The following is a 12559-nucleotide window of genomic DNA, read 5'->3' as shown; positions in this document are numbered from 1 at the left end:
TAACTAGTAACCATCCGTCTGGTGACTTTATTGCATTATATTGGGATAATATCATTCTCTGTATTTGCCAATAACACTAAAAAATTCCTGATTCAGTGTCTAAGTTATTTGTTGCCTGCTTAGAAATATGCATTTTGTGCTTATTAAAACAAAAATTCTTCAAGATATTTCCTGTAAGAAGTATCTGACTAGAGTTTTTTTCATTTTACATGCATACATAACTCTTTTCTCAGCCTATGACTTTGTGATGTCCAGTTGATAAGTTTGGGAATCATAAGGATTGTCTACATTTTCTTTTGGGGAAAAGCAAATAGTAATTGAGTAACCAGAGTGCATTACTAATTACGCAACAACCCAAACTGCTAAATTTAGTACAGTCATTCAGAGACTTTATATATTGATTTTGTTAGTTGGAGTTTGTGATATTTAACATTTTCCATTAGGCATTTTTGCTGATGATTAAAAAACCAAAATCCTAGCCAGTCCTGAGGATATCAGTGATACATGTTTGTTCTGGATGTAACTAATATAAGTTTTATCAGAGGTTAGAGAGTGTTCTTCTTTCTCAGAATCACTAAATTTTTCAAACACTTCCATGAGCTGTTACAGAGTTCTGCTATATATAAGAAATTGTCAGACTTGCAACACAACAATGCAAAATACCTAGATCATCGCTTCCTTTGCAACTTATCAATGGACTCTAGCATTAGTTGTCTTAACAGAAATACCCAGTGGCTAACATTCTACTATTTCAAAGTATTTCTGACAAAATGTCATTGCCCAGGGAATAAATCTGTGCTTCTCCCCAGCAGATAATTCCTCACATTTTAAGAATTGTGTAGCAAATACTGCAGCTTGAGTTGGTGATTCGGTGAAACGTCGCAAATACAAGTCATCTATCACCCAGTTATTTGCTGACTCCACTTATGGAAGTGGTTAACAACCTGTTCATCTGCGAAACAAACAAAAAATATAAACAGGCTGGACTGTAAGATTGCATTTCTATAGAAATGATTGCAGCAGCCAATCCTTGGTGGTGCTTGTAGATATCATAACTACAGGGCAATCATTCTCTGCATGCTTCCATAGTTAGTTTTCAGAGTTAATGACCTGTTCTCTCTGTTTTTTTGTTTTTTTTTTTTTCTCCATTTAAAGAATATCAAACACTCCAAAACTTTACTGATGGTCCCTTGGCTGACATCCCATCCAATATACTGTTTCTAGTAATTTCTTGATAATGAGTAGACTTGTTAAATGGTGTCATACTGATTCTTGACAAATATATAATGTCAGAAAATAACAACCCTGGGCAATCATATAAAATCTCTAAATGCTCCAAGATGTCACCCCCATAATCAGCAGAATGCTTTTACACTTCTTGGTGTACGTGTGTTTGGGACTATTGACTGTCATACTACAGAAGGCTCCTCTCCATACAAATCATGTCAGCGCGCTTGACTGTACTACTCTGGCCAAGGAGAGTAAATTCTTACATTAGTTCAGCTGCATTTGACTTTCAAGGGCAACCTCTTAACTCCCAGTGTTTTGCTGAGTTATCAGTTTGGGATTTTTGTTGATTTTTTTGCTTCGTTTAGTAATTTACCATTGCTTAATAGATAAAAGAATATACCAGGGCTGGAAATAGCTCTTCTTATTTTAAAGGAAAACAAAACAAAACAGCAAACATGATCATAAGTTGGTTCCACCTCATGTCCCTATGGATTCCTTATCAGATGTAAATCTTTTTGATGCTAAACCCCATTTGTGTTCCTGTCTGATGTCTGCAAACATTCCTCCTCACCATGAGATAGTGCCATGCTTCAGGAAATAAGTATTGTCTGGGGAACTGAAACCCTACTGAAGCAGACTGGGAGCTGCAAGACATGTAAAGTTTTAGATTTTGTCTGATTTGTTAATGTGAAACACGTGTCATAAAATATCTTGGTCATAATATATGACTTCTGTTCTGAAAATTGGGGGAGTTGATAGTTGCTGCTTCATTAATAATAAAGGTTTTGTTATCAAAAAAACAAGATTGCAGCAATTCTTAAAGAATTATATAAGAAATACTGCCTCCGTACAGAAATGTGATACTGATGTAAGGGTAGTAGGAGAATATCAGAGTTGCATTTGGGCATGACTGACAAAGTATTTCTCAGGAAGATCATCTTTATTGCCTTGTCCATTTAAACGCTTGGACTAGATGATCTCCGGGGTCCTTTCCAACCTAGATGATTCTATGATTTGGCTAAACACAGATGCAACAAAGCAGACTTTAATTGTTTTCTACAACATTTCCAATTCTGATTATAACTGGGTATGTCATGCTTTTAAATGCTAGATAAGCCTCTTTGGCTTTAAACATCTTCCCAAATTACAGGGGCAGAAAGAGTTTAACAGTAACTCTCAACTTTCTGCTCGAGTTCTTTCATATGTAGCTGGTGAAGATCTACGGGCACACAGAGCGGTGCTTGTCCTGAGCATCACAGTTAGCCTTTGGCTTATGGCAAAGATGTAGTCCGTCCAGAGAGCATGAAGAGCAATGTCACTCTCCTGTGGCCAATGATAAGCATTCTGTGTGTTTCTCTTGAATGGAACCAAGGTCAGGAGATCTGTTTTCTCCCTAAATTGATGAAATGTGTTGAAACCTGATATGCAGAATCAGCTAATGCTTCATGCCACCTCTTTGTCCAGCAAACTGAAACCGGATGGAGCAGAGATGCTCCTGGGATCCTAACTGGCTGTCATCCTTTCTGCTGCTGTCTTAGCTGATGAGATCTCAGTCTGGACCACAACAAACTGCATGCAACTCATGACCTCTTGTTCCTTGATGGGAGAAAACAGCCCGAGGCAATGTTGGCAGAGCTGACACTGCGCAAGTTGTAGAACAGAGCTCCAGCTGCTTTGCTACTGCACATGCTGCTTCCACAATCCACATTTCAGCCCCTTCTTATCTCTCATGGGAGACTGCAATAGGAATGAAGATGAGGCATCCTTCCTGCCAATGCAGATGGTGGGGTGGGCAGAGCTGGTATAGCTGAGAAGGGGCCGGGGCTGGGCTGGGCTGCACTGACTGCGAATCTAACTACATAAGCGTTATTTAGATAAATTGCCTCTCCATTTAAAATGAAGAGAATGTAATTGAAAAATGCAATCACATGTCTGTAATTGTTCCTTAGTTCTTAGAGATTATATTTCTTTTTCAAATATAGCTTGCTGATGACCAGGGATTGGTGTTGATGACAACTGTTGCCATGCCAGTATTCAGTAAGCAAAATGAGACTGTAAGTACTCTGACTATATCTGTCGTGTGATAATGGGATGACTGCAGTGAAGTTGCTTTCAGGGACCTTCTAAGATTTTAGCCTACTCTAAAAATTTTTTTGTATTTTCTTCTTTTGTCTGCAGTTAGTATCCCATTATTAGCATAAAAAATGTGGACAAATAATCCCAAATATTGATAATTATAGTCTAGAGACCATAGTAAAATAATGAAACCCTATGTCTAGAAAATCTCAGATGACCCAAGACTTTAGGGTTTTCTTACTTCTCTATTACCTTTTTACAGCAAATAACCTATACCCTTTTCTTCTTTGCACTGATATGCTTCTATTTCATCGACTCAGAATTTAATTAGTCATGTATATTATGTATATATCTGTTTATCTTTACTAATTTAACAATTTATTAAGGAAAATTGCATGAACTTTCCCCTTAATGCTTAATCTTTCTCTTTTGTTTATCAAGTGGCAGGCAAAATTGGGAGGGAAGGAAGTAACGTGGTTTTAACAGTCATTTTTAATTAAAAAACTATTTAGCACAAGGAAGTTTTCTGTTCAGGGACTCAATAGCTATCACGTTTGCATGTCTTTTCTATGTAAATTGCAGATACAGTAGAAAGGAGCAATATTATAGATTAAATGACTATTTGATCAAATGAGTTGTACCAGTGTCTGCTTTCCCTGCTTTTAAAACAATTTCTCTGTTATCTATTCACTTCTGCAGAGTAGCTGCAATATGAAATGAGCAGTGAGGATGTTCATTGTTACTGTGGTTGTGAGTGCATCTTTTATTGTTCTTTTCAGAGATCTAAAGGGATTCTTCTGGGAGTAGTTGGCACAGATGTTCCAGTTAAAGAGCTTTTAAAAACAATTCCAAAATACAAGGTAATACAGAAATGATAATATGCCCTTTATACTCAGTATAATATCTATAATGTAACATAATTATTTAGCATGTTAATATTGTTTATACTGATGTAGCTCCATTATTTCACTCATTTTCCTCAGGAATTTAACTTTGTAGTGTCTGATGGCTAAATGTCATTGGTCCTTAGATCAAGTGCAGTTTTTAATACCAAAATGAATGGCTTCATCTTCACATTTTTTCAGATCACAGTGTATTCTAGAAGGTAATACGGTAAAATTGGTAATAAAATCAGTGAAATGATTCAACTTCCCTCTACTTAGTTAGGTACTTCCCTCTACTTAGTTTTCCAAAGTCAGAGACAATTCTACTATAAAATTCTTAAAAAATAATTATCATAAAAGTTTTCAAAATCTGATATACTTCATCTATTGTGAAACTTTTGTGAGTCAGTAAAAGTAGGCTTCAGGAAAAAGCAAAGATGCAATTACTTTTCATTTAAATTTGATACAATATGTTAGTATTTCGCTACTTCTCTATGTCTGAAATGCTTTACTATAGTTCTGTTTTATTCACAGATGAAAATGAAATTAATGTTTTCCAGTTAATTCCTAGTGGAAATTTTTGTAAGACAAATAAGCCCATAACCCAATACTGTACACAGTCTTTACTAAAGAGGCTGCATTTTGACACGTACCTGTACTGAGCATACATTTTATGTCATACTTTCCTCTTAATTGGCTGACATGCTCTCATTTACTGATTTCTGAGAAGGTGGAGTAATAAGTTGACTTGTGAGTGTTTTTGAATATTCCTACATGGTTTTGTAGATCATTTTAGTTAGGGGGGAAAAAAATCCTCCTATTTATTTTAATTCTAATTTGAATACATTAGCAATTACCAAATGATTTTGTAGATCAATATGCAGTAACTGGAAAGTTTAAATTAAATGAGAATTTGATAAAAACAATGCCTAAAATACTGGCAATAATGTTGATAATGTGTATTGGAGTAATTCCTGGCACCTGGATCCCACTAGGCTAGATGCTACATCAAACACAGAACAGAAGGCTGTCCCAGCTAGAAAAAAGTTTGCAGAAGAGGCAGCAGATGACTACACACTGATATCAGAACATACTGAACAGAGACATTGCTGGTTAGGATAAATAACAGAGACCAGTCTCAGCACACTAGTCACCAAAGCTAGTTAACTGCAGCTTATACTTTTGTGTATGAAGAAATACAGAATCAGTCTCAGGCAGAAGAGAAAGGAACAAAATTTTCTCCTTTGCAAATTTTGGAGCAATGAAAACAATCTTTGGAGTAACCTCCTAAGGAGCTATGGATAGAGCAAGTTTCATTTGTTACGAGAAGGAAGAAAATGTTGTAACGTCAGAAATGAAAGCCTGGCTGTGCATGGCTGGATAGAAGAGGCCACATCACAGCGATGTTATTCAGAAATCACCTGTAAGATTTGGACATAATCTGAATGCAAGAACCTGGAGAGAGCATGGGGCCTGAATAACAGTTATTGCAGCCGAGTTATTCAGTACAGGTGAAGCTAGGCAGGAAAATTAAAAATTCTTGGTTCATCATACGATTTTATATTTTTTAAGACCTAGTTTTCTATGGAAGTAACATACGATCCTCTTTCTGAATATTAGACATTTTATTTGAAGGTACATTTTATATTGCAGGCTGTAATGGAAGAGAGGATTATTACAGGAGGCATCAATATCATGCAATACAGTTAGGTTAGTGGAATCACTTGAGTTATAACTTCCAGTCTCACATACTATAAACATTTCTGAGCAGTAAAAAGGCCATGCAATTGCAAGAGCATAATCACCCCTGGGACCCATTCCTGTAGAGGCAGCATGTGAAATAAAATTCATGCAGGGATGTAAAATGATTGATTGGAAATAGAATTCTGCTGACCTGGAATTCTTTCGGCTTGGATGAGGTGGATTTTATGCTGATGAAGATGAATAATAACAATAAGATATTTTCAGTAGTCATTATCTAGAGTAAATGTCCCCAGATGTCAGTGACAGTTTCTCCTGGATAAGGTAGCGTTGGATTTAGTAGTACTTACCTTTCATGTGGCATTTCACAACAGCTAGAAGTTTTTTTTGTTTCTGAATCTATCATTTAAAGACGAAGTTCAAGGTTTAAGATGGCAATACTTCTGTAAGCGGTAGTATCTCGCAAACCAAAGCATTTTAAGTGCAGATAGTGTGCAGTTTCATATATTGCACAACACAATAAAATACTACGTTTGGAGTCTGAGTATGCTTCAAATAGGCAAATATTTTTTTCCAGTGAAGTATACCACCCACATTTGTTTTCTTACCTGACTTCCATTGCTTGGATGTCATTCTGCAGTTATCAACACAGACAATTATACTTGAGATCTGACAGTTAGACAACAGCTAGTTCACTTGTCATACTATAATAGGTAAAATATGTCCACTGTTATTATTTATCCCTCCTTTATGAAGAGATGCCAAGAACATATCACCTTCTATTACTTTCACTGAAGTTTATTGCTTTAGGAAAACCACTAATTTATGAAACAATCTTCTATATGGCAGATACAGTTGACCATAAACAATCATTCACAGAGAGATGGTAAAATCTACTTGGTATGTCTTCTCTATGACCTTGCCATAATATCATACTCTGGCTTATATTTCCAGAAAATTACAGAAGCCAACAGTGTTGCTGTCTGACTTGCCTCTTAGAAATGATTCGGACTTGTCAGCCTTGCTCATATTGCTTTTATGCCAGACAAATCCTCAGGACCCACTTCAACAAAACATTTAAGAATGTACTAAAGTAAAATAAAGAGGTGGTTGGTAGTGAGAATTGTAAAGTAAATACCAAAGCAAGATAGTTCTGGAGTTTTGGGTTTGGGTTCTGGTTGGTTTGTTTCTTTTTTAATACCTCAGTGCATTGAGATACTTAAATAAAGTTATATGGGATGTTGTATTATGTTACTTCAGAATTGAAAAGAAGTGATGGGAAAGAGTGAAAATTACTCTTTGCATGGTAAAAGTTACATACTGAAGCTGCAGAAAGCTCTACATTAGCATCAAATTTATGCTAAGAAGGGATGTCTGAATGACCACATGGATGATTTGAAGGTACATTTATTGCATTCAGTGAGTGCAATCAACTGCGTAATAGGCATATTGTTAAAAGAGTAGTATTGTTATTTAAATAAGTACAGTGCCAAATTTGATTACATATACCATTAGGCCTCATAAATCATTTTATTGCTCTCAAATGATCTCCCATAGTTCCATTTGGTACAAATATGTAAACTTTCAGGAGTTTCTTTAGGAGAAATATGCCGCCCTCTGTGGCTCCAGATGAACTTGAAAACTTGAAAACCGAGAGGTAAAATGTCTTTAAAACTGGAAGATGTAAATATCACACATGACGGGCCACTGCTTAATCAGTACCATTGATTTAAATGATTCTTTTACATCTCTTGAACAAGTGAAGTAAGCTAAACCTAACCACTCCTGGGAATATGTGAATTTACTAAATTCCAGTATCCCTTTGCTTTGGCACATGCTGTGGGGTATGCCACATGCCATGGTGTCTCATATATATATGTGTGTATCTAATTCACTCTAAAGCACATAGAAATAAGTGCCCTAGATAGCAAAGTGGGTGTGACATTTTAAAATTACGCTTTATGCTGTATTCATCACAATGACAGGTTCTCATTTTCACAAAATGTCAAGGATCAGAGCTTTGCATATGTTATAATGAAATACTGTATGGGTAAGGGTTATGAATGCCAGCTTTAAGCCCTGGATAACTAAATTCTTATCTGATTTTTTTGTTAAAGAATTTACTGGACACCATGATAATTCGTATTTCTTTCTCATTTACTCTTACAGTTAGGTATTCATGGATATGCTTTTGCAATTACAAACAACGGATATATTTTGACTCATCCAGAACTTAGGCCTTTGGTAAGAATACTATTTACTGATCTATTTTATTTAGCTATATATGTTGCATTTGTTTTTCTTTTAATGTGAATAATGTAATAGGAATTTAAAAATTAAATGCAACAGATCAGTTACTTTATATCACATTATAACATATTATAATCGGTAAATTTACCTCTGGAAACAAAGTTTAGCATGAAAAAAATCAAGAAAAAATAAATATGCAAGTTGTTTCTGCAAAAGATGCAGGCCTCCATTATTGCAAAATGGCAAAGCCAAAAATTGCTATAATTATGTTCATTTTATGTTGAAATGGAATGCTGGAATGCTCTATTGCTATGTAATAACCCCTATTTGTCATGTTAAAGTGTTAAAGCTAATTTAATATATGTGCAGAAATTTCAATAAAGCATATTCTTAAGCAAAATAGGGGCACAAGGGATTTTTGTACTAAAAGAGAAATAGCAGCAAATTTTACCTTTAGTTTCCCTTATCATCTTGTTTGCATTAATCACAGTAAGAAAAATAGAAGTGCCTGTTTCACAAATGTTTATCAACTTAACACCCTAGAGAACTGGTACATGCTTGATTGCATCATTGTTTAGGAACAGCACTTGCAAGTGTTCCATCACTATCAACTCTTAGCAAAGCATGAGTATTAATAATTCCGCTGCTGTATACACATGGATGCCATATGTATTTCTCATGCAGGCACTTCAAGTAATGTCTGATTTCAACAATATTTTAGTAGAAAGCAGAACTATTAATTGGATGGATAATTTAATATAAAAATAAAATTATCAAAAAGCATGATTTATGAAGTCATTAGCATATCTGATGGTTTTATTCAGCAAAAGAATTCGTCTTTCTAAGATTGGGGCTACACATTACACAATCAACATTTGTATTTGCACTTCTTGTTTCCTCATTTATTTTTTAACTGGAGTAGAGCTTATGAAATGTTCAATGGGGTCTTCCATGGGCGAATGGAAAAACATTTTCTCAGTAACCTCACAGTAAACTGGACACACAATCTAATGGCAAAGCAGACATTATAGTACCTTGGAAGGGATTTTAAAATAAATTATTTAATTGTCATTTTTCTTCTAAGAATACCACCCATGATTCTGGAAGGTACAATTTTTCACAACTATGGAAAGGAAAACAACACCTGTAGAGAATTTGGCAAATTACTGATCAATAAGCAATGCAATTCTCAGAAATGGCTCTTGAAAATTATCCCTCTGGCTTTTTCACCATTCCAATGGTGAGTAACTAAAGCTATGGATCCAGATATAGACAGCTCAGACCTCAGTCAGTTAAATTAACATGCTCCAGTGACCAATATTTTTTTTTTTTTTTACTTGACACTCCCTACAGCAGATTTCCCATTCTGAATGTGTATCTTCATGTTTTATGGGAATTAGGACCTCTGATACCCAAATATATTAGCATGAGGGAGTGAAAAACTTCCAGCCTCAGTAGAAGCAGTTTACTCTTAAGGAAGACGGAAGACTCTAAACTGATACCTAAGCATTTCACCCCTCACTCAAAATCTTGTCTCCACAAGATATTACATACTTGACAAGTATGTAAATGTGGGATTTATGAGATTGATTCACCTATACCCATATAGCCCAGAGTCTCATTTCCAGCAGTGTCCAACATGAGATTGCTCCTGAAGAAGATGCAGGAAGTAAGAGTATGTGGAAAATCTCGCAGCAGTCAATATAACTTTTAAGAGATTCAGATAGGCTTCTGCTCATAAACATTTGATAATGACATTTTAACATTAAGACTTATTAGAGTGGATACTTCTGATATCCATACTAACATACACATTTTTGTCAGTCTGCTTGACTTCTTATAGTAGTGATTTTTCGTATTGTAACCATTTCATGCACAGTTTTAATTTTGAATATGATTTCAAAATTTCATTAGAAGTACTTCTTATATTATGAATATAGAAAACAGAAGCTCCTGATCTATTTTCTTTGTTTCCATTTTGTGTAATAATTTGTGCTGGTTCTCACTGAATCTTCTCATCACAACAAACAACCAATACTTTCAATCTTGCTGTAATGTGTTTCTTCTCTTTTCTGCATTTTGACATTTTGTTGTCATGTTCTTTGTATTTTTCTGACCCCTTATTTATTCATTTTTCCATGTTCTTTCCTTTTCTGACTGAGATTACCTACTGAGCTTTATTCGGTAACCATAGCAGAGAAGAGGCAGCAACACGGGCTGTACAAACCTCCTTAGAGCACCTGCACCTTCAGGTCTCTGCATCTTCACTGCCTTGTTACCTCAGCTAACTCCTCGATGTCAGCTGACTATTTGTGTAGTTTTGCTTTTACCCCACATCCAGCTGCAGAATAGACATAACCCCAAAATTGTTTAAAAGAGCCAAAGTTACAAGCACGCTGACTAGATCTAAAATTTGGCTGTCATAACATTCTGTATCTTTTCCTACAATTTTCTAGTTGAAAATTTATATTAGAATATTAATTCACCTCTGTGGTTAAAATGCTGAAATAAATGTTGTGTTTTTTTTTTTTTTTTTTTTTTTTTTTTTTTTTTTTTTTTTTTTTTTTGTGGGAAATGCCAGTGTGGGGAGACGTTGTCTTCAAAATATGTATCTGTTGCAATGGAAAATGTGATAGGGGATTGTTTTTAGTTCATGATTGGACACTACCTTCAGAATATTTTTTCATATCTCTGTATGTATTAAAATGCAGTTGTTTGTTTGTTTTTTTAATATCTCATTCTAAATTCAGTATAAATGCAATGTTTTTTATAGCATTCTCAAATTTCCATAATACTAAAATCATGACTTTGTCTTGATTCCTAAAAATGCTTTTGAAATCTTGGGTATCACAGGTACACCAGACAACTTACATTTGCAAGCCACAGGAATATATATTTGAAAGTTCCCTATCTACATTTCAAGAGTTTAACAGCACAGACATTTCCTGTACTGTCTCTTTTTCACTTCCTTCAAAATCACTTCCTTCAAAAATATTAGTATTTATTCACTACAGAATAAATATTTTAATAAACAGAAGGTAATGAAATCCATGAACAGTGGCTAGCTTTAAGTTAGACTGACAAAGGGTGTTACCCTCTTATTTCTGTTACGGTGGCATGGTTTAATGAGGCAAAACGTGGTTTTCTGTTACTATCTCTCAGCCCAGTGTACATCTCGAAGGCACTTATTTCATTACCTTATACAACAGCCTCTCTTTTTAAAATCAAAATGTTGGGCAGTAGCCCATAAGCTGTCAACCACAGGGAGCTCACTGTGATATATTCATGGTCTGTTCATTTTTTTCAAAGAGTAATTTTTACCTCTGGGTTCTGTCAGTAGTGCGTAATGGGAGTCTTCTGTTGATTTCAGTGGAGTTTTTGAGGGTGAAGTGATTGCTGGCTTGGGCCCTTAGATTAATATTGCAGGGCAAATCCTGATACCATTGTAACTAGTGGCAAACATTCCATGAAATTTGTGACAGTAAGTATGTGAAAATAGGCACGTAGGACTGGAATTAGATAGTTCACCAAAGATATTATCTCAAATTATTTGGGTGGGTTAGAGTTTACATTCAAGTTACGTCAATTACTGTGCTGATCCACATTGGTTTATATTGCTATTATATTTTCCTGTGGTGATGTAAAGCTAGAATATTACTACACTTCTGAGTTACTAACCCCAGCGGCCATATCTATTAGTTCTGGAGCTGACACGCTGCTTTTTAAGGAGATGTCTGACGGGACACTGCGCAGACAGGCAGGATAGCAAACAGTCGCTGAGGAAGAGTGCTTCCTGTTGCACCAGATTTTTATCTTATGCTGACCAGTATATTTAATCATTAAGCTAGCTACATTTTTGTGCTGATTATCCTATTGGGTTTATGTTTAAAAATGTTTTTCTTGGAGATTTCCTCTCTTCTTCCTTCTGCTTTTTTTTTTTTGGAATAAACTTGGCTCTCGGGATGACTGCTTGCGTGCGCATGGGCAGCTGGTGGGAGTAACTGAAGGAGAAAGAGGAGAGTATTTTCTAGATACTGAGAAGGTACTTGTAGAGGTCTAGACAGCTGTTGAAGTACCCCCCGGACTTCCACCTCGGTGCTGGTTGGAAGTTTTCATGGGTGACTGTTGCCGTTGAGGGACTCGAAGAACTTGCGGTTACATTCTTCTCCAAAGGGCACGTTCCTGGAGTGATGAGTCTTGGCAAACAACTTAATAAATGATGCTAATCAAGCAGTAAGGAATCCCTTGGGAATGTTTTTGGGAGAATGAGGAGAGATTGCTTGTGAGGCCTTGCCGATTACATCACTGAGTGTAACTTGCCGGTGTGTTTCCCGTACACAGAAGATGATTTTTACCCCCCTTCCGTTTGTGGCCCTTCTGTTGCCGCCCCCCCGGGGCCGGGGCGCCCCTTTGTCCCA

At 35.9% G+C, this 12559-nt stretch overlaps 1 protein-coding gene across 1 annotated transcript in view; it reads left to right on the top strand.

The window, feature by feature from the left end:
* Positions 1-12559, top strand: part of CACNA2D3 (calcium voltage-gated channel auxiliary subunit alpha2delta 3) — a 466439-nt gene that overhangs the window by 339799 nt on the left and 114081 nt on the right. Inside the window, exons 15-17 of the mRNA XM_026857568.1 lie at positions 3213-3284; positions 4086-4166; positions 8061-8135. Coding sequence (XP_026713369.1) covers positions 3213-3284; positions 4086-4166; positions 8061-8135 — 228 coding nt within the window. The remainder of the gene's footprint in view (positions 1-3212; positions 3285-4085; positions 4167-8060; positions 8136-12559) is intronic.

This window comes from Athene cunicularia, assembly GCF_003259725.1.
Source record: "Athene cunicularia isolate RWA chromosome 12 unlocalized genomic scaffold, athCun1 chr12_part1, whole genome shotgun sequence".
In the NCBI taxonomy this organism is placed as follows: Eukaryota; Metazoa; Chordata; class Aves; order Strigiformes; family Strigidae; genus Athene; species Athene cunicularia.
This window is presented reverse-complemented; position numbering and strand designations above follow the sequence as displayed.